A 23,329-nucleotide genomic window follows, 5' to 3' on the forward strand; every position below is an offset into this window, starting at 1 on the left:
GCTAATCTTTTTCATTGTTTTTCAGGGGATTTTGTCTGATATAACAAAAGTGACTCGGCTTCATGGTTTTGACCCCGTATGGTTGGTCCTTGTAGTTGGGGTTATTATGTTCACGCTCGGCTTCGCTGGATGTGTTGGTGCTTTGAGAGAAAACATTTGCCTTTTGAAATTTGTAAGTAATTCAACAGGACTAAAGAATTGTATGGATTAGGGATTTTTTTTTCCCACTGTAATGAATGTATTTAGGTTAAAAAAAATTTTCTGCAATTGAGTTTTATAAAATTATTTTGCAGTTTGTCTTTTTAGCCCGTCTTCTTCTATTACACAGTCTGTTGTTGGCTGCAGAATGAGCAAACTGATAATCTGTCAGTCTGTCCACTATGACAGCGATACGGAGAGTATGTAACTTGTTTATCTGTCTTTTTCTGAGCTTATCCCAGCTGATTTATGAAAACGGACCATATCAAAGTTGAATCTTCAGAAAAAACAGGCTTGTGCAGTCAAAGCGTGCAAAAATTATTTTTTAGACAAAAATACATGCAGTTAACATAAAAAAAATTGTCCGCAACAGTGAACTGCTTTAATCTTTTTCCCACATCTGCTGTACATCTATAGCACAAGTTGGAGCAGATGTATGGAACTGGCTCAGAGGCTTAGTCTACCACATTCATGGCCGATAATGGCTATGGTACATAGAAAGGATCTGCCTCTGACAGCAAAAGCTGGAGCAGAGCTCCATTTGCTGCTGTTAACCACTTAAATGTCACTGTATATCTATGACCGCTGCATTTTTTGTGCTAGCATTGCAAAGTGCTGATGGATTGATCTAGGAGTCTGCTGAAGACCGCTGTCTCTGCCATTACTGTATCTGGCCTCCAAAGGAGACCGATTTTTTTTTTTTTTTTTTTTCTTTTATATATACAGCAATATTGACGTATTGGATGACTAAGGGGGCTAACAAAGAAAAATTAACAAAAAAAAAAAAAGCCAGCAATTTGAATCACAAAACCAATTTTTTACTCCATTAAAAACATGAAAAATAATCATGTGGTTTCGCTGCACCTATAATAGTCCTATCTATCAAAATCTAAAATCAACACAAATTGCGGGTTTTTACTTTGTTCACTGCAAAGTTACAGAAAAACGCAAAAGAAATGATCAGGACTCGTATCTATTCCAAAATGTTGAAAAAAACAAAAACCCATCAGCTTGCCTCACAAATAATCAAGACCAAACACAACTCCTTCTATCAAAAGTGAAAACGTTACAGGTTTCTGAAGGTGGCGATACAAACCTATATATACAGTTAGGTCCAGAAATACTTGGACAGTGACTGAATCTTTGTGATTTTGGCTCTGCAGGCCACTATTTTTTATTTTAAATGAAACATCTGAGATGCAATTGAAGTGTAGACTTTTAGGTTTAATTAAAGGGGTTGAACAAAAATATCCTATGAAACGTTTAGGAATTGCAACCATTTTTCTACAAAACCTCCTAATTTCAGGGGCCCAAAAGTAATTGGACTGATTTAAGCTTATCATAAAATGTTAATTTTCAATATTTTGTAGAGAAGCCTTTACAGGCAATGACTGTCTGTCTGAAATCTGTAAGCCATGGCCATCACCAAACACTTTCCTCCTTTGTGATGCTCTGTTAGGCCTTTACTGCGCAGACTTCAGTTGTTGCTTGTTTGTGGGCCTTTCTTCCCTTGTCTGTTACTAGGACAACCCCTTCTTGATCTAAATGTTTGGCCCTGATAAAATAAATGTCGACACTCGCGGTCCCAGGGCTCTCGTGTGGTTTCTTTACATGGTGCCTGGTGCCCAATCATTGACGGTGTCACTCTTCCCACCTTCATACAAATTGAACATGAATAGGAAGCCAGAGCTGCAGCTGATCTGACTTCCTCTTCATGTGCAATTTCATATGAGGGTAGGGACAGTGATGCCAACGCTGATCGGGCACCGGGCAACCGCACGAGAGCCGAGTGGACAACCCCTTTAAGTTTTTTGTCTTAAGCATGAGAAATGCATTCTCTATGGGGTTGAGATCTGGTGATTGTCTTGGCCATTGCATAATTTTCCACTTCTTTGCCTTAAGCTACTGGGTTGCTTTTGCAGTATGTTTTGGGTCATGGTCCATCTGTACTGTGAAATGCCGTCCAATCAACCTTGCTGCATTTGGTTGAATCTGAACAGAAAGTATCACCCTGTACACGTAATAATTAACCCGGCTGTTTCTCTCTTCAGTCACATCAATAAGCATTAGTGACACAGTGCCACTGGAAGCCATGCATGCCCATGCCATCACACTGGCTCCATCATGTTTTACAGAGGATGTGGTTTGCATTGTATCATGAGCTGCTCCAAGCCTTCTCCATACTTTTTTTTTTTTTTTCTTTTCCCCATCGGTCTGGTACAGGTTGATGTTGTTTCATCTGTCCAAAGAATGCTTTTCCAGAATTGGGCAGGCTTCTTTATATGTTTTTGGCAAAGCGTAATCTGGCCTTTCTATTTTATCCTGAATAATGGTTTGCACCTTGTGCTGAACCCGCTGTATTTGCCCTCATGAAGTCTTTATGGTAGACTTGGATACTGAAACACTTTCTTACTGGAGAGTGTTCTTCACTTGGGTGGATATTGTGAAAGAGTTTTTCATCACCCTGGAAAAGATATTGCGATCATCCACCACTATGGTCTTCCTTGGACGTTCAGGCCTTACCCACATGTAAATTATTTTTTTTTACATTTTGTAGTATACTGTATGGTAAAATGAATGATATTTAAAAGTACAACTCTGCCCACAAATTACAAACCCGATGCGTCTAGGTGGATGGAAAAATACAAAAAAGTTAGCGCTCAAAGAAGAAGGAAAACAAAAACGCAAAAATTAAAATGAGCTGTGTTTGGAATCTGTTAGATTGCAGTTTACACAAACATTAGACGTTAAATTCTAGGTATGTTTTTTTGCATAGATTTAGCCTTAGTTTCTTCTTCTAGTAAGATATATAACCGTGCACTACTTGAATGTAACCGAGCAGTATGATGCCATATATCGGCCACATGAAGAGAAACTTCTTATCATATGGATTGAGAAGAAATTGTATTATTCCTTAAGATGAGAAAAATTGACTTTGCGTTATAAGGTTAATTTCCCGTGATGAGATTTTTGTGAGTTGTGGGCGCTGCATACTTTCACTTAGCAAAAGACTCAGCGTTGTACAGTTCCAGCAAAGTGGATGGGATTTATAGAAATTTCATGTCCACTGTGCTTCTTCTTTTTTCTTTGCTCCGCATAACCTGACCTGCGCTGCCTGTTTCTGATACGCACCAAACCCAATTTCTCTTGGGGGTGCAATGAATTTTATATGCGGAACTTCATTAGATGTGGAAATCTGCCAGTATAAAATGGCTGTGCCCATAACGTTTTGTTACATCCAAATACCAGGTAGTGGCAAAAAGCAATGCAGCTTTATTTAAAACAAGACATACCAGCAAGAGACAAAAACCACAACATTAAAAATGCTAGTAAAAACGCAACGAAAAGATGCACTGCCAAATGTACCTAATAGGTGCAGAAAAACCGCAACATTAAAAACTCTCCAAATACTGATTGTGGGAGTGAAGCCTGTGGGAACGGGCACACAAGGAGTTTTCTGCAATGAAAACCGTGTTTGCAGGAAAAATGCAGCTTAGAATACGCGTGATTTTCTGCCTTTGTAATTATCTTGGTGAATAAAGGCTGTGGTGTTTATTAATGTGTTACCTAAAAATTAGCCATTCAAATAAACGATCATAAAATTAATAAAAATCACATGCCTATAAAAATTAGACACTAGAGGTTCTCAAACTTATAATTCGGACAAAGATTATTCAGCGCACAGCTGTGTGACCACCCAACTGAAAAACACCACAACTAACAGAATACTCAGGGGTGGGTAGTTACTTCACCGGCGGGCACGGACACCGCTGACAGGAATCTCCGGCCTATATCACCTTCTGATTCCCACTTACACACCTTCTGCCAATCAAATATCTGGTCCAAAACTTATTGGCTGAAGAAGAATCCACAAAGTGCGTACCATCACCCCTCCGTGCAGAGGCCCATACCACAACATTAACCTGAGGTAAAATATAAGGGGGGAGGGGAACAAAGTTAAATCCACTACACACTCCCCTTCTTAAACTAATGTCTCAAATGGTTATAGGGAGAATGGGGTATAGGGTGTTGCGATCCCATGTGTACATTCACTTTGCTTGTACTGTAAAACGCTGCTGCGGTTTTTTTCTTTAATTTAAATAAGATAAAATGCAGCATGTGAACAAGCTGTGAGAATCTCAGCACTGCCGTCTGATAGTAATCCTTGTTCTAGTGGTGGGGAGCAGTGCTCTGCAGCAGGAAACACGAGCGAATGCAAACACTTGGCACTTCCCCCATAACTCTCTTGTATTCCCGCAGTTCTGTGGGGCAATTGTGCTCATCTTCTTCATGGAGCTGGCTGTTGCCGTGCTGGCCTTCCTTTTCCAAGATTGGGTGAGGGACCGAGCCAAGGAATTTTTTGAGAACAACATAAGAGCTTACCGAGATGACATAGACCTGCAGAACCTCATCGACTCCCTGCAGAAAGCGGTATGGTTCCCTGACAAGCAGTCAGCTTCTCGCACTTCTCCGCCTTTGTGTTCCATATGTCCATGTAACGATGTGTCTCTTACAGAACCATTGCTGTGGCGCCCAAGGACCAGACGACTGGGACTTGAATGAGTATTTTAACTGCACTGGTGAAAATCTCAGTCGAGAAAAATGTGGCGTGCCGTTCTCCTGCTGCATCGCTGACCCAGCTGTAAGTTTATTCTTCCATCCATGTGATAACAGGAAAGCTCCAAGCTTTTTCAGACTGGGTCACACACACATTCTGCTCCTGTGACTTGATTGGCTGGTCCCATAGAGTAACCTTCTATAACGGGTCCTGGCTATTTCACGCCTTATTCAAAATGGCTGTGATTTTGCCTTGCCTGTCCGTCTTTTTTTTTTTTTTTTTTTTTTGACCTTGGTTTGCAAATCAGTAATACAGGTGTCCATTTTTTTTCTGTGTGTGTGAGAAGACCTGACTGCCACGTGAATGAAAGCCAACGGACAAAGTAACATTTCAGAGAAAGTCGCCCCTGTATCTCTAGCCTCCATTAAGAATTGTACAATGTGCCTTATTGTTTTGTTGTTTTCTTCCACAGCAATCTGTAGTGAACACTCAGTGTGGTTACGACGTCCGTAAAAAGGTAAGTCATGTGCCACTCATATTGGTGGATCGCTCCACGTGTCTGTGTACACTGGGGTCTTGGGTATGGCTGTGATGTAGCAGTTCAGCTCCTGTTAATCAAAGAAATATTAAACACGTCTTTACATTTCATATTGCAATGAAGTCACAAGGTAAAGTAGCGGGCAGACAGGTAAAGAGTCAAAACTGCTGACAGATTGCCTTAAAGACTTACAGAAGCCCGGCATTCATCAGAAGGCGCACAAGATAATGAATTCGGTGCATGTTGTCCGGGCTCTGTACCTTGCCAGAGCGATCAAATAGTTCATATACCGCACTAAAGAAAATGTTATTGGCAATAGTCAGAATTCAAAGTTGCTGTGACTTTAAAAAAAAAAAAATAACGCTTTGGCTCCTGCTGAGCCTCGTTCGAAACTCACATGAAAGTGTAAAAAGCACCAAGGGCTGCTGGCGTGAAGAAATAGCGATTTACTCAAAGTATATGGCAGCTACATGTCCTTGGTGCTTCTTCACTTTCATGTGAATTTCTACTACTGCGACTATGTGAGCAAGGCTCAGCAGGAGCCGAAACATCTTCTTTTTTTTTTTTTTTTTTTTTTTTTAAGTCACAGCAACTTTGAATTCTGACTATTGCCAATAAAATTTTCTTTATTCAAGCAAAGAGCGTGCTGCATCCGAACTATTCATATCCCACTTCCGAGCACCTCTAATCCCTAAAACAGAGTGCTGAGCCTTTTACTTATTTCTTCACCAGAACCATGACTTCAACCAGGGACTATAGTGACATTTTGGTGTAAGAAATGCTGCTGCTGTTTATGAATTTGATGGGTGGGTGTTGCCCTGTCCCACCCAGTGTCCGCTGGACCCAATTGATGGAGTTGTCCGTGAAAACAAGTCTCCAAAGTTTTGCTCAGCTCCTTGTAGTACAAAAATGTTGCAACTTTTTTTTAAAATTATTTTACACCATTGTGCTGGCTTAGAACTAGAAGGGAGAATGGGAGCGCTCCTTGTGATAAGAGACAGGGAAGAGTAGATGGAATCTGCTCACCTGATGGAGGTGTGCAGGCCAGGCACAACCCTGATGAGAGTAGTAGTGAAGTGGTAGTCGTCCTATAGTCTGCTGCTCCATCTGTTGAAGTTGACGGAACAGCTCATAAAAACAATTGAGGCCAAAAAAACCATTGTGGGCACTGTCATGATGAAGACATGGATGTTAAGATGTAGAAAAATAAAAAACATTAAAAAAACAGCTTTTAATAAATGTTCATTGCTTTTCTACACCTACTCATCCATGTCTTCATCGTGACAGCGCCCACCACAACGTTTTTTTTTTTTCCATATTTTTCACCTCACAATTTTTTTTCTGGCTTAAACTATTGAATTGTCTCATCACGCTTAATTTCTGCTCCAAAACCGCCACAAAAATATTGTGTGCACATTCCCCAAGGGCGTCTTCCCATACAGTCAGTCACGTAGTCGTATTACTGCTCATAGTGATACTATTCTCCTTGTCAATAGGTTGTATTTGCCTCAGATCTGATATTTTACGAAGAATACATGTCTTTATTAGTACAAACCAGGTCAGTGAGATTTTGTGAATTTGAGACTTCCTAAATCTCACTGACAAGTCCATTATAGTAAAGACTTGTACTCTTCTTAACTGTTCTGAGGCAAATACTGCACCAGAACCCTAGTCCAGTGATGGGCAAACTTTTGAGCTTGGTGTGTCAAAATTCGCCAAAACACGAGCATAACTCGGGTGGAGTGTCACTTTTTGTGAAAAAACATACAAACATAATTTCACTATTTTTATAGTTGAAGTAACAAAAATGTATAATTGTAATATGTAACTGTATTTAATAACCAAAAACTAATTACTTGACTTACCTGCTTAGTGACTTCTTTGTTCATCCGTCAGTCGGTTTCTTTTGTTGGACTTGATATTATTTAAACTTCCTTTACTTCCTTCAACTTGTGTTTTTTTTTTTTTTTTAATTTTTTGGCTTCTCCATCAGGGGGGCAGTGACAGAAGACAGATTTATAGGTAGCCTGTTAGCCCCGCAGGCAATAATGGGTTATCTAGCGTAACAAGATGGCACATGTAACTGCCTTTTAGGGAAGGGTTAATAAGCAGAAATAGGGATTAATAAGGATGCACAACAGTAATAGTGGTGAAATGGAGTCTGCACTATGCTGCAAGATGGTGTTTCTTATGTAAATTAAGATGGCTTTCACTATTTCTAATGGCGGGATACGGCACCCATAGCACAGGCCCTTACCTCTCCCAGCCTCCTCATTAATTATCTCAGTAATGATGGTCAATTAGAAATCCACGACACCCCTGAACAGTAGATTGGATGATGGTTGCTGTGGTTATGTGGTTGCTGGTAATGGCGATCACAGGGCCCCCAGAGATGCGTCCCCCGCGGCATTCCGCTGCTCCACCAGCCGGAAGTGAGGTCAAAAACCCTGTAACGGCCTAACGGAAGTCCCAGAACTAGACTTTCTGTGCCAGAGTTCTCTTGTTTTGGCCTACAGACAGACCCTCAGCTGTCAGCTACAATAAGGCTGGTTATAAAGAATAGAGGGGTCCCCATGCCATATTTTTTAATTATTTAAATAAATAATTAAAAGAAAAAAAAAAACGCAACCCCCCCGTTTTCGACAACCTGCCTTGCTAAAGCTGGTGGCTGGAATTCTCAGGCTGGTAAGGGGCCATGGATATTGCCGCCCCCCCAGCCTACAAATAGCAGCCCGCAGCTGCCCAGAAAAGGCACATCTGTTAGATGCGCCAATTCTGGCGCTTTGTCTGGCTCTTCCCACTTGCCCTGTAGCGGTGGCAAGTGGGGTAACATTTGTGGGGTTGGTGTTACCTTTCTATTGTCAGATGACATCAAGCCCACGGCTTAGTAATGGAGAGGCCTCTAGAAGTCTAATCCTATAGTTGTATGGTAAATAAAGACACAGCCAGAATAAAGTCATTTGAAATAAGACTAAACCCAGTTTTCCATTTCTATTTAGAGGCCTAATTCCACCGAAGCCCTCGTTCTCCTTTAATAAAACTAAAATAAGAAAACAACAATATACCATACCTGTTCGTCGTTCTGTCCCACGCCGTAATCCATGTCTGGGGGATAAAGAGTTTTCAACCTGGACGGTGCCAAAATGCGAGCGTCCATGCTGAGAACCACTGGTGAATGAAGGGCTGTGAGCGCAGCCTCAGAGACCGGTGGCGACGTTATCGAGGTTACTTCCGGTCAGTGAGGCTCTGTTCCTAGCCGGACTGAACTGCCGTGACCTTGGTGACATCCCCGCTAGCACCATGAGAGTTTTTCTCACGGTGCTAGCGGGGATCTCACAGAGGTCACCGCAGTTCAGCCCTGCTGGGAATGGAGCCTCAGTGACGTCACCGCTAGTCACTCAGGTTGCGCTCGCAGCAGCTCATTCACCAGTGGTTCTCAGCCTGGACGGTTGCATCTTGGCACCGTCCAGGTTGAAAACTATTAATCCCCCAGACATGGATTACGGTGTGGGACACAATGACTGAGAGATGAGGTATATTGTTTGATTATTTTAGTTTTATTACAGGAGGATTTGGTGGATTTAGGCGAGGTTATAAGTATGGTTTAATTAAGATTATTAAAGGAGTCTGTGTCATATTTTTCAGTTAAAGGACTTTATTCTTGCGGACTGCTATTTTTAGGCAGGCGGGGTCAATATCCATGCCATGCCTTACCAGCCTGAGAAAGCCAGCCCCCAGCTGTCAGCTTTAGCAAGGCTGGTTGTCAAAAATGGGGGGACCTCACGCCGTTTAAAAAAAAAAAAAATTAAATAACTATAAAAACAGCATGGGGACCCCTCTATTCTTGATAACCAACCTTGCTAACGCTGACAGCTGAGGGTTGCAGCCCCTAGCTGTGAGTTTTGCTGGCTGGTTATCAAATAGGGGGGAGCCCACGCAGGTTTTTTTTTTTTTTTTATTTAAATTATTTATTTACAGCCCAGGAGCGGCTGATGAATATTCCCTTAATCCGCTCCTGCTCTCACTATTGTTAGCGGCAGCAGGTGTCGGATGATGGGAGCGGTTATCCCATCAGCTGACACCAGTGACCAGAGGTGAACTCTTATACCTCCGATCACAGCTGAGCGCTCACGCAGTCAATTGACAGCGTGGGAACTGCGGCTCTCTGACCAGCAGGGATGATTTCACCGTCGATCAGAAGCGATGTTCGGCAGCCTAACCCGACTTTACTGTTCGGGTTTGCCCATCTCTATCCTTGGCTACTGCACCTGGCCGTGCAGGAGCTGAGGATGAAATGTCCTTCTCGGCATGCGGCCCCATACTTCTCTGTATGCGGCCGCGTGTCATTGAAAATGACTACGAGTGTCAGTGCTGACTTGTGTCATAGGTTCGCCATCACAGTCCTAGTCAATATGGTGTCGCCATCAACAGTAATTGAACTATGTGTGAGACTGTGTAGAAAGATGCCCTTAAAGGGAGCCTGTCGTGTGAATCAATACTATTAACCTGCAGGTATAGGGTTAATCTGCAGGTTAATAGCATTGTGAACAAGCCCGGTGCCGGCACTTTGTCCCCTGCTACCAGGTGGAAATGAACTATAATCCTCCTTGTAGTGTTTGCATCTCAGTCTTGGGGGTGGCACTGGCGCAGGCTCAGATACCCCTCTGTATATAGACAGCTTTTACTGTAACTGCGCCCAAACTCTCACTGAAAGCAGCTCAGCATTGGGGCCAGCGGTCAGTCATTTCCAGGGGAGAGGTTATAGGAGTCTGTACATGGAATGATGAGTGGAAACTCGCTGGCGCCATCCCTATGACTAAAACCGGAACATTACTGGGAAGAATAAAGTTCCTTTCCTCCCGGCAGTGGGGATCTATGTGCAGGCTAGTTCAGAAGACTATTAACCTGAAGATTACCGCCACTTCTGCAGGTTAATAGCATGTTTTCACATCACCATTTTCCTTTAAGCAGAAATGGTAACCCTTAGTTGTCAGTGTATTCATTTACTTCCAGGAGGATTAGCAGAGAAAACATACCAGAAAAAAGAAACGGCCTTAAGGGGGTTTTACACATAGCGATATCGCTAAAGCATTACCGGTTTGGTGACGCAGCAGCGATATCGCTAGCGATATCGCTATGTGTGATACTTACCTCCGACCGGCTCCCCAGCTGTCCATCGCTGATCGCGCAGCTTAATTTCTCATCGTCTGCTTCCTGCTGGCGCCGACGAGCGACGCGTGGACGCGGGCGGGAGGAAGTCAGGATCGCTGCGTGTGAAAGATAAGTAACGACCGCTAGATCGCTGCTGCATCGCTGTGAGATCTTCAGGTGTGAAAGCTCACTAGCGATCATTTAGCGATGCACCAGCGATCCTGACCGGGTCATATCGCTGGTCGGGATTGCTGGTGCATCGCTAAATGTAAAGGGGCCTTTACCAACACCAAGTCAGATTACAAATGTGCTAACGGGATGTATCAGAAACCCATGATAAAGGCAGGGGCAACAAACAGCCAATCAGACCTAAAAATTCATGCCAGGGTGGCTGCCTAGTTACAAATGCTCACAAATGAGGCTTGCATAGGATGCCATTCATACAGGTACGTGTAATGCACAGTGTCTATTAATGATGCCCAGCACTATATAAGTACACCCCACAAGGACAGACGCACCAGTTCACACAACCAACACTACTGGGAGGAGTAAAGTTCATTTCCTCCGGCAGCGGGGGTCTAAGTGCCGGCGCCGGGCAGGTTCAGAATGCTAATAAATTGCAGATTAACCCTAAATCTGCAGGTTAATAGCGTTTTTCCAAGTTAACTTTAAACTACTTGGAAAACTGCTTGTCATACCCTTCGCTTGGCCCCAATAAAATAATAAAGCTTATACTCCCATGCCAGCACCGTTCCCGCGGTGTCAGCACTCACTCTCCCCGGGGCTCCCGTGCTGTTGTTGTGACTTGTGATGCCGGCGCCCAATCAGCACTGGTGTCACTGTCTCCACCTTTGGACAAATCGAACATGAAGAGGATTTCAGAGATCAGCTGCAGCCCGGACTCCCTCTTCATATTCGATTTGCCGAAGGCGGGGACAGTGATGCCAGTGCTGATTGGGTGGCGGTATTGTGTCACAATACCGTAGGAGAACCCCGAGGAGAGCAAGTGCCAACACTGCCGGAATAGCGCTGAAATGGGATAGAGTATGGGCTTGATTATTTTATGGGGGCCAAACGTTTTGATCAAGATAGGGTTGTCTTAGTAGTGGACAACCCCTTTAAGGAGAATTGTAACCCTTAGTTGTCAGTGTATTCAATTACTTCCAGAAGGAGTAGCAGAGGATTAGTAAAATGCATTATTCTTAGGAAAGGTACACTGTGATATTTAATTCTTCCATAACTTGGTATATTTATATTACTAATAATAAAATTTATAATTTTCCATCTTTGGACTTTTAGACGGTTTCTTTTCTTGCTTCTTTCATAAAAAAATAACATTAGATTGTAATACTGAAGACTCATACCTAGTCATTTCCTGCATCGCCCACAACTCCTTGTAAGCATGTGACTCATTGCCTTTTTGTTTCTGTTTCTTCTATGGTCACAATTAATTGATGCTTTTGACTTTTCGGTCCTCTGTAAACAGGCAAATTGCCTTTCAATACTGGCTACTAGAAACTCCTCCTCTTCAGGGTAGCCCTGTCTGTCCGGGGCTGGTGTCTTTTACTAGTCAGTCATTTTGCAGAATAGGTTGTTCTAACTTTCCTCAGATTACCAAACCATGAAGTGAGACGAGCATAACCGCCCACCAAAGTTGTTATGCTTCTTTCAAGTGCAGAGTTAGTGCGACTCGATTCACGTCCTATTCCATCAGTCACTACGGAGGTTTGTGACCTCCACGCTTGTGCCCTGAGGGCCACCTCTTACCTACTGACATCCTGAGCTCTTCTTTTGATTAGCCAGCCTGGCAAAACATCACTTGTGTGTCACGTTACAATAATAGCTTTGCGTTTCGGCTTCTAATCAAAAGAAGATCAACAAATGCCAACAGGTAAAAGGCTTCTGCTCCTGTGCTGCAGCCACACACCACTGTCGTGACCAGTGGAATGGAGACGTGCAAAAAAATCCACACCATCCCTAGTCAATGGTTTACTATAGGAGTGCTCAAGCCAAGAGTGACTGAGAAACTGGTCTCAACGACATGCTAGTCAGCTCAGCAGCGTTCACCTGACTTCTCCCAGAATTCCATAGTGGAGCAATGATTATTAGTGATTTTTTTATTTAAGCAAATATGGACTTAACAGAATTTCTAATAAGAGACTTAACTCAAAATGATGTTGTTGTTTTTCAAGGAAACAAATATACTCTGTCTCTTGAGAATGTAATTCTAAAGATGAGCTTGGTTTACTAGAGAAAAGTGCTCATTGAGGCTCTAGACTAGTGGCAGCTGTATTCCTACCAGGAGTGCCTGGACCACCAGCATGTCTGTATAAGCCACAGCTCTCCAGACGGGACGGTGCCCAGCCCTTGGGCACTGTAAGTCAGGAGTACTAGGCACTCACATAGATATGAGGTAAAAGGAGTTTACGATGTTTCGATCATGGATTCTGGTCTTCATCGGATGCACAGGTGGCTATTCTAGAGGGACGTGGAATGCCCACAGTGGTGACTAGCGCTGATAACGTCAGGATTCCTCGTCTTCTCCCATAGTGCTTTATTACAGCTTGGTCCACGTCTCTCTGTAATAGCCATCTGTGTACCTGATGACGGTCCAAGCCTAGGATCTTATATGTCATCAGCTCATTTTTGTATTGAATACATTTCCTGTTATCTCAGATCTATGAGTGCTTAGCTATTTAGGCCACTATCATTGGAAATGTTTTCACTTTTCAGACTTTTGTTCTTGCTTCCACTATGCACTCTAGGTATGGTGGAAGATGAAACAGGCAGGGTGTAGGAATAAATAAAAAATAATAAATAAAATAAAAAAATATATATTTTACTCTGTCGCCTTATTGGGGGACACAGAACCGTGGGTGTTATGCTGCTGTCCACTAGGAGGCGACACTATGCATAATCTGAAAAAGATTAACTTTGGCTCCTCCTCTGCAGTATACACCCCTGGACGGCGTCAGCCTTCTCCAGTTTTTTGCTTAGTGTCGCAAGGAGGCACACCTTTTTTTCTTTTTTTCCTTTCGTCGGAACAGATGAAGAAAAGTGGGTCTCCAGCGAGACTCCCGGCATGGCTCCTTCCTTGGCCCCCTTTTTAGGGGTGCCCAGTTGAAGTAGAGATGGCGGTCCCCCATGTCGCTCCTTCCCCAGTCCCTCGGGTACTGGTCCGAAGTTGAGACCCCCCCCTCCTTCCCCAACCCCCTTCAGGGTCTGGGTTGAGGCGAGGATGAAGACCCCCTGACGGTGACAGACGCACCCTCCCTAATCCCCCGCAGGGGGCATTAGGTTGAGACGCTGCAGGTAGGGTCGGAGTACAGACAGCATTCTGCACCAGGGACCCCAGCCCAGCTGTGGGATCCTGCTGGGGCCGGGGGAGGGTGCAGGCAGACGTGGCACAGCAGAGACAGGGCTTTCTGCGCCCCTGCCTCTGCAGCAGCAGTGGCTCCATGGCGCTCCAGGGACCCCCCACACAGGAACCGCTAGCACTGCTGCCCCCACCGCTAGCCAGTCGCCCATTCTGGGGGGGTCCGGTGCAAATCCGACCCCCTCCCGGACTACCGCGCCGCTCTGGAGCCCTCCTGGGCATCAGGCCTCTAATTTAGACCGCGGCTTCGGCCTAGCCGAAGCCGCCGCCTTTTCCCCGCCCCTGGCACGCCCCCCCGGATGACGAAAATTACACTGCAGTGTCATAGAAGGGGCGGATCGAGGCAGGAAGGGCGCGCTTTTACATGGCCCAGCGCGCCCTTTTCCAGCTCTCCGCCCCCTTCCCTCTCCACCTCAGAATCCGGTGGCCATCTTGCTGCACCTGGAGGAAGGCAGCACAGAGTCTCCGGGGGGCACAGGACATGGGGCTTATCAGCGCTGGACCTAAGGGGAGCACCGGTGGGGTAAGATCACAGCTGGGTCCTTGGTACTCAGCTGTGAATTCCTATAACCTATAGCGCTCTCCTACTCCTTTTTCCTCTACGTAGATACCCCTGTAGGGTCTCTATTAATCAGCCTAGGTACTATGTCGGGCTCAAAGAAAAGAACCAGGCAAGACTGCTTTTATGCAGTCTGCACAGCCTGCAAGGCCACTCTCCCCAGCGGCAGCACGTATCCGCACTGCCGGGACTGTACCCAAAAAAACGGAGCAGAACCCCAAGAAGTCCCTACCAACGCTTCTGCGACCGCTACTGCGCTGGAATGGGCAACTCAGATGTCGCAGTCTATGACACAGTCTATAGATAACCTGACCTCCACATTACTGCAGGGTCATGTCTCGGCTATGAACGTTACCCAGCAAAGGGACGTCCGGTCTCATGATCAGGGCGCTTCCGACAGTTCGAGGCGTAAGCGGACCCACAGGTCGCGTTCAGCTGTGTCCTCACATAGCAATAGGTCTTCCCCCTCCAGGGAAAGACACAGTGGCCTCAGGTCACCGAGGCCGTCCCCTGATAGAGAAGGACAATGCGGATCTCCACAATGATCCCAGACTACGGGAAACCTCCGCTCTAGTTCGCCCGCTAGGGAGCTCCTTAGCGATGCGCAGGACTCAGAGGGCATATGTGACTCCAATTCAGATAACGAAACAGAGAACGCTTTGCTCCCTAGTCCCCCTAGCAATACTGCGATAGTTGAGGATATCGTCTCTTCCATCCTTCGGGTGCTGGACATTTCAGATCCAACCCCGGAAACACCAGAACACAACATTTCCTTTGAAAGTGTTCAGAAACCATCGAAGGTCTTCCCTAATCACCCGGAATTCCAAAAAATCCTTTCTAAGCATTTTTCGCAGCCTGAGAAAAAATTCGCCAATCGCAAGTATTTGGAAGCAAAATACCCCTTTCCACAGAAAGACACCAAGGATTGGACAGATCCGCCTGAAGTGGACCCTCCAGTCTCTGGGCTGGCAGCACAAACGCTTCTCTCGCTGCCGGACAGATCAACCCTCAAGGACACGGCAGACAGACAAGTCGAACGCATGGCTCGTTCAATCTTTGAAGCGGCAGGTGCCTCTTTGGCTCCCGCATTTGCTTTAGTCTGGGCAGCCAAGGCCATCATGGCTTGGGCTGCTCTATTGCAAAAGGGCCTTCAAGCTTCAAATCCTCAGATGGCGGACCAGGCGGTGCAAATTGCAGTGGTGGCAGATTACATGGTCCTTGAAGCGTTGGACTCTGCAAGAGGAATAGCGGGAATAGCATCAAACGCCATTACAATCCGGCGTATTCTCTGGCTAAGAGAATGGAAAGCGGATGCGGCCTCAAAAAAGTCCCTAACAAATCTCCCGTACTTCAGTGGCCGTCTTTTCGGTGAAAAGCTGGATACAATGATATCCAATGCTACTGGGGGCAAAAGTACTTCCCTCCCTCAACTAAGACCAAAACGCACGTTTAAAAGACGTAATTAATCTCGTTTCCGATCCTTTCGGAATTCTTCGGGCTGGTCCGTCTCACCCCCAGCACAAAACCGTAATCGTTCCCCCCGCAGGGACAACACACGGCGGCACAGAGGCCGGACAGGAACTGGCAATCAAAGGCAAGCCAGGCAAAACCTAAAGGAGGGAAACCTCAGACTTTTCCCTCGTCCTGACTCATGCCCTCTCGAAGACACCCCACTTGTTGGCGGACGACTGCTACTCTTTCAGCAGGTCTGGCTGCCTATTACAGAAGACAAGTGGGTCAAGGAAATAGTGTCTTCAGGATACAAAATCGAGTTTACTACCAGCCCACCGCACAGGTTTTTTCCATCTGTCCCTCCAAAATCCCCGCTCAAAGCTCAGGCCTTCCGTCAAGCGGTTTCTTCCCTCCTGCGAGCAGGAGTCATAGTGCCAGTCCCAGCAGACGAGCGCTTCCGAGGGTTCTACTCCAACCTGTTCGTGGTGCCCAAGAAGGGAGGCAGCATCCGACCCATACTAGACCTCAAGCAACTCAACAAGTACGTTCGAGTTCGTCACTTCCGCATGGAATCCCTCCGGTCAATCGTTGCATCTATGGAAAAAGGAGAATATCTTGCCTCCATAGACATACAGGACGCATACCTACATATACCAATTGCTCCCGCCCATCAGAGGTTTCTCAGATTCGCAATCAACCAAGACCATTATCAGTTTGTGGCCCTCCCGTTCGGTCTGGCCACGGCCCCCAGAACATTTACAAAGGTCATGGCAGCTACCATGGATGTTCTGCACTCCAGAGGCATAGTAGTCGTTCCATACCTGGACGACCTCCTCATCAAGGCCTCCACCCTCAAGGACTGCGAGGTCAACGTCTCGATCACGATCGACACTCTGACGCGCCTGGGATGGTTAGTCAATTTACAGAAGTCCTCGACTACCCCGAGTCAGTCTCTGACCTTCCTGGGGATGCTATTCGACACTTCCAAGGGTCTGGTGATCCTCCCCAGGGACAAGGCACTGGCTCTCCATCTGGGAGTTCACACACTCCTCCGCAAGTCCCCCAGATCTCTCCGGTATACCATGAGAGTACTTGGCAGGATGGCAGCAGCAATGGAGGCGGTACCATTTGCCCAGTTTCACCTCCGACCCCTTCAACTGGCCATCCTCAAGTCCTGGGACAGGAATCCGTTCTCCCTCGACAGGGAGTTCCGGTTATCAGCAAACACCAGGAGGTCCCTGCACTGGTGGCTCAAGCCAACCTCGCTTGCAAGGGGAAAATCCTTTCCGGTCAATGGAAGGTTTTGACCACCGACGTAAGCCTTATGGGTTGGGGCGCGGTGCACCTACATCACAGAGCGCAAGGCAGGTGGTCACCAAGGGAATCGACCATGCCCATCAACATCCTGGAAATTCGGGCCATCTTCCTGGCGTTGCAAGCCTTCCATCACTTGCTGGCAGACTTTCATATCAGAGTACAGTCGGACAATGCCACGGCAGTGGCATACGTGAACCATCAAGGCGGCACCCGCAGCATCCAGGCGATGACCGAAGTAACGCGTATCCTACAGTGGGCGGAGAATGCAAGGTCGGTACTCTCCGCGGTCCACATTCCGGGCGTGGACAACTGGGAAGCCGACTATCTCAGCCGACAAGGAATGGACTCTGGGGAATGGTCTCTCCATCCCGAAGTCTTCGGTCAGATCTGTCATCGTTGGGGGACCCCGGACGTGGATCTGATGGCATCCCATCTCAATGCCAAGGTTCCCAATTTCATGGCCAGGACGCGCGATTCGCGATCGCTCGGAGCAGATGCCCTGGTTCAGGACTGGACCCAGTTCCAGCTTCTGTACATTTTTCCACTCCTCCCCCTGATCTCCAGAGTCCTGAGGAAGATCAAACAAGAGGGTGTTCCCACCATTCTGATCGCTCCAGACTGGCCCAGGCGTACATGGTACGCCGACGTCGTGCAACTCACAGCAGACGCTCCCTGGCGTCTCTCCACACGTCCCGACCTCCTGTCACAAGGCCCGTTCTTCCACCAGAACTCAGGGGCTCTCAATTTGACGGAGTGGCCATTGAGACCTGGGTTTTGACCCAAGCAGGTTTTTCACCGGACGTTGTTAAAACCATGATCAGGGCTCGAAAGCCAACTTCAGCCAGGATTTACTATCGTACCTGGAAGGTTTTTCTTCACATGGTGCGACTCTCGTGGGCAGATTCCACTTCCCTATTCTCTTCCAAAGGCCCTCGGGTTCCTTCAGTCAGGCCTGGACGCCGGGCTATCCCTGGGCTCGCTGAAGAGCCAGGTCTCAGCGCTTTCAGTGCTCTTTCAGAGGCGTATTGCTAACAAGCCGCAAGTGTAGACTTTTCTCCAAGGGGTTTCCCGATTGGTTCCCCCCTACAAACGTCCGTTGGAGACGTGGGACCTCAACCTGGTCTTGACAGCACTACAGTCACCTCCTTTTGAACCCCTTAGGGTGGTCTCACTCCGCTTTCTATCGCAGAAAGTGGTTTTCCTGGTGGCAATCACCTCGCTACGCAGGGTGTCTGAACTTTCAGCTCTTTCCTGCAGACAACCCTTCCTGGTTTTTTCATCAGGACAAGGTGGTTCTCCGTACAGTACCATCCTTCCTTCCGAAGGTCGGGTCCAGCTTCCACCTCAATGAGGAAATATCACTACCGTCTCTTTGCCCGGCTCCCGTTCATAGGGTAGAGAAGGCTCTGCATACGCTTGACCTTGTCAGGGCATTGCGTGTTTACGTGTCTAGGACTGCTCCTTTCCGGAAGTCTGATTCACTTTTCCTTCTTCCAGAAGGCGTTCGCAAGGGCCTACCGGCTTCCAAAGCCACGCTTGCTAGGTGGATCAAGTCCACCATTCAAGAGGCTTACCGCCTCAACAATTCTCCTCTTCCGGCCGGTATCACGGCACACTCTACGCGGGCGGTAGGGGCCTCTTGGGCCATTCGGCATCAAGCCTCAGCACATCAAGTGTGTAAGGCAGCCACTTGGACTAACCTGCACACATTTACAAAACACTACAGAGTGCATACCCAGTCCTCAGCGGATGCGAGCCTGGGTAGACGGGTCCTGCAGGCGGCAGTACTCCAAGTCTAGGGGACTGTCGGCACAATATTCGTCCACTGCTTCCCACCCAGGGACTGCTTTAGGACGTCCCACGGTTCTGTGTCCCCCAATAAGGCGACAGAGTAAAGGAGATTTTTGTGTACTCACCGTAAAATCTTTCTCTTAGCCTTTAATTGGGGGACACAGCTCCCACCCTGTAGCCCTTGCGGGCCGTTGTTACGGTTGGGTTCTCATATTGTTGTTTGAGCCTGTTTTATAGTAGCCTTTTTTTTTACAGGCATGGTTATGTTTCTGGTATATTCCTCCTAATGCTTTTGCACAAAACTGGAGAAGGCTGACGCCGTCCAGGGGTGTATACTGCAGAGGAGGAGCCAAAGTTAATCTTTTTCAGATTATGCATAGTGTCGCCTCCTAGTGGACAGCAGCATAACACCCACGGTTCTGTGTCCCCCAATTAAAGGCTAAGAGAAAGAGATTTTACGGTGAGTACACAAAAATCTCCTTTTTTTAAAAAAAATTTTTTTTATAAACAAAAAATGAAAAATATAAAAACTAATAATTACCTTTATTAAAAATGGCACAACAATTAGTGCAAACTTGATAATAAATAAAAAGGCACACAAGTTTTATACATGGTATCATATAATAAATAATAAGCTATGTATTAAAGCTTTCCCAATAACCATGGTAAACTCGCTCCATTGCTGACAGGTAAATATATTGCCATAAAGTAAACAAACCACAGTGGAAAAGTGCAATTGTGCAAAAAAATATATATTTAAATCACTGTGAGCATCTTTGCATTAAAATTGAAAAATGATAGTGCTAACAAATAAACAGTGAATGACCATCAGTGATTCAGTGAAACACTACACGATTAAAAGGCCAGTTTACCTGATGAACCAGCAATGAAATAAAGTGTCGATAAAACGCGCCCCGACGCGCATTTCGGAATTGCTCTCCTTCGTCAAGTTTGCACTAATTGTTGTGCCATTTTTAATAAAGGTAATTTATTATTAGTTTTTATATTTTTCATTTTTTGTTTATAAAAATTTTAAATTTTTTTTTTATCTATTATTTTTTTAATTTTATTTATTATTATTTTTTATTTATTCCTACACCCTGCCTGTTTCATCTTCCACCATACCTAGAGTGCATAGTGGTATCTACACCGGATGGTCTGCCATCCACTCGTTTCAGAGGGGTTTCGGTATTTTAATTGTGTATCCAATTATTTTTGTTTTGATATAGTGATATTTGACCTTATCCCCTACTGGTTAACTTTTGTTCTTGCTTGTATAGTTGTCACAGTCGGCATGTTCTGATATAGATGTGTTTGTTACTTGTTCTTGTTACAGACACCCGCTGAAAGAGCTACAGTGACCTACGTAAAGGGTTGTATATCGGCTTTGGAAGCTTGGCTGCCTAGAAATATATACATTGTGGCTGGAGCTTTTCTGGTGATTTCCATTTTACAGGTACATGTGTGGGCAAGCACATCTGTATTGGATTTTTATAGGGATCTTACAGAATGCATTCTATGGGGTTTCCGACAGGGTATGAGGGGCGATTAAAAAGTATGATTTTCACTTTGACCGCCTTCCAGCTCAGTATCTGATGGCTAGGACATGAATGAGTACTTGTGTAGCTGTTCTTTTGAACTTCAATGAGGTCTCTGGATCAGGAGATCCAGTGTTGTCACCAGGCAGCCATGTTTTCTTACCAATCTAGTAAATGTAAAACTTTTCCACAAGTTGCTGCCTCTGCCATGAAGTTACTTATATGGCACAATTCAGTGTCTTGTTGCTGTCCATGTGTCAGCTGGTGGGAGTGTTGCCTTACATACAGGGCTGTGGAGTCGGTAAAGCCTGTTTCACACTTCAGTCTTTTTGCATCAGTCACAATCAGTCGAAGAGTGAAAAAGACGGATCCAGCAAATTATTCCAAAAGCTGCAGCTTCAACAGATCCGTCGAAAAAACGGATCCGATGCATCAGCTTTTTGCAATCTTCACTGGATCCGTTTTTTTCACATGTTGACTGATTGTGACTGATGCAAAAAGACTCAAGTGTGAAACAGGCCTAAGCCAAACCTGCAACCCCGACTTCTCAATTTCCCTTACACCGACTCCGACTCCCACATACCGTATATTGCTTATATTTAAGTGAAAAATTTATTGTAGTACAATGTGAACATCAGTCATTTAATCATTTTTATGATGCAATAATCAAGATATTTAGATAGTACATAATATATATTTATTGGAATACTACTTTAGAAAAAACTGTAATAAATTGTAAATATGTAATACACTATGTAATATCAATTACATATATATATTGTGTATGTGTATATACCGTATTTTTCGCTTTATAAGACGCTCCGGATTATAAGACGCACCCCAAATTTTGAGGAGAAAAATAGGAAAAAAACTTTATTTTTAATAAAATGGTGGTGCATCTTATAATCCATGCGTCTTATTGCTTTCCAGGGGTGGTGATGGAGGAGGCCGGAGTGGAACATTGCTGCTGGGATGAGGGGGTGTTTTGATGTGCAGCGTGCCGCTGCCGGTGTCTGTTACTGCCGCCGCCCTCTGTCCCCTGATGCTTGCCACCACCGCCACGCTCTGTCCCCCGGTGCCTGCTTGCCACCACCGCCGCACTCTGTCCCCCAGTGCTTGCCACCACCGCCACGCTGTCCCCCGGTGCCTGCTTGCCACCACCGCCGCGCTCTCCCCCGGTTCTTACCGCCACCACCGCGCTATGTCCCCCGGTTCTTACCGCCACGCTCCTATCCCCCGGTGTTTGCCGCCATCGCCGCGCTCTGTCCCGTTCTGAGGGTACTTGCCGCGGCACTCTGTGCCCTGATGCTGCCGCTGCGCTGTCCGCCACCGCCGCGCTCCTGTCCCCCGGTGGTTTCTTCCGCCCCACCGCCGCCCTCTGTCCCGTTCAGCGTGGGGGGGTCTCTGTCGCTCCATGCCTGCTTTCTTCCTGGAAAATGGCCGCCGCGCATGCGCAGACGGACATCTCGGCACTGAAATCTCGGGAGATGAGATTTCAGCGCTGAAATCTCATCTCCCGAGATTTCAGTGCCGATATGTCCGTCTGCGCATGCGTGGCGGCCATTTTCCAGGAAGAAAGCAGGCATGGAGTGACAGAGGCCCCCCACGCTGAACGGGACAGAGCGCGGCGGCGGCTGTGGGGCGGAAGAAACCACCGGGGGACAGGAGCGCGGCGGTGGCGGACAGCGCAGCGGCAGCATCAGGGCACAGAGTGCCGCGGCAAGTACCCTCAGTGGCAGCGCAAATGTATATCCTCTTTGTAAGACGCACCCCCTTTTTCCCCTCAATTTTGGGGGAAAAAAAAGTGCGTCTTACAAAGCGGAAAATACGGTGTGTGTGTATATATGTATGTATGTATGTATATGTATGTGTGTATATATATATATATATATATATATATATATATATATATATATATATATATATACACTATGTAATAAACTATGCAAGTGGCAAAAAACAGTATTCAACAAAAACATACTAAATAACATTTGTGCAGTCTATGAATTTGTTCTAAGAAATAGAATTGCCTCCATCAGATCCTCCTTCATAGGTGACCTCAAATCTGACCTAATAATTTTAAGGCCAGAGAACACCCTCTCTACACTAACTTAGGTTGGAGGCAAAGCCGTAACCACATGGGCAACATCTCTAACAATTTCCGGGTATAAAGGAATTGCCTCCTGCCCAGTCAGTTTTGATGAACGGTTGAATTTTGTCTATTTCTTTGAGAGCAAGTGAAACATTTTGCTGAAATATGGTCAATCTGCTAGCTATAGGAGATGGAGTGAAATCTTTTTCCTTGCGGCAATGCTTTGCCTGCTCCATGTCATCCAAATACTTTTCAAACTCCTCATCTGATGAGGATGAAGATATGGCAGCAGTAGCACTGTCAGGACCCAAGTCCTCTTGCGCCTGGCAGTCCTCCTATAGGCCACTCATCCTAACTGCTACCTCAGTCAGAGCTTCTTTTCCTTTAGTAAGCTGTTGGTCATCAAGCAGTATACGATGACTTGGGTCCAGAAAAAATTTATATTCCAATAGCTGTGTCTCTCTCCGTTTCATTGAAGCAGAAATGCCATCTGCGATTAAACCTCCTCTTTGGGACAGGCAAAATGACAAATTCTTCCACTCACTTATGAAAAAGCCAGGAGTTAAATCCTCAGCTTGTAATTTTTTAGTCACGGTATATGGGTGATTAGCAATTCCTTCAATTCAGCCACCTGTGTCCATTGACCTTCATTGAGGGTTCGCCATATCTTTAAGAAACGGTTTTAGTTCAAGCAATCGCTCAATTATTAAATAAGCGCTGCCCCACCGAGTGTCTTGATCGACAATTGCCCCTTTCCCT

General features: G+C 45.8%; 1 protein-coding gene across 1 annotated transcript in view; it reads left to right on the top strand.

Moving 5' to 3' along the window:
- The window catches only part of TSPAN14 (tetraspanin 14), a 67,797-nt gene that overhangs the window by 38,317 nt on the left and 6,151 nt on the right, over positions 1-23,329 (top strand). The window contains exons 4-8 of the mRNA XM_073574811.1: positions 26-172; positions 4,459-4,629; positions 4,715-4,840; positions 5,229-5,273; positions 20,277-20,396. Of these exons, the coding sequence (XP_073430912.1) occupies positions 26-172; positions 4,459-4,629; positions 4,715-4,840; positions 5,229-5,273; positions 20,277-20,396 (609 nt within the window). The remainder of the gene's footprint in view (positions 1-25; positions 173-4,458; positions 4,630-4,714; positions 4,841-5,228; positions 5,274-20,276; positions 20,397-23,329) is intronic.

This window comes from Dendrobates tinctorius, unplaced genomic scaffold, assembly GCF_039654945.1.
Source record: "Dendrobates tinctorius isolate UK_male_01 unplaced genomic scaffold, ASM3965494v1 ptg000040l, whole genome shotgun sequence".
NCBI classification, from domain to species: domain Eukaryota; kingdom Metazoa; phylum Chordata; class Amphibia; order Anura; family Dendrobatidae; genus Dendrobates; species Dendrobates tinctorius.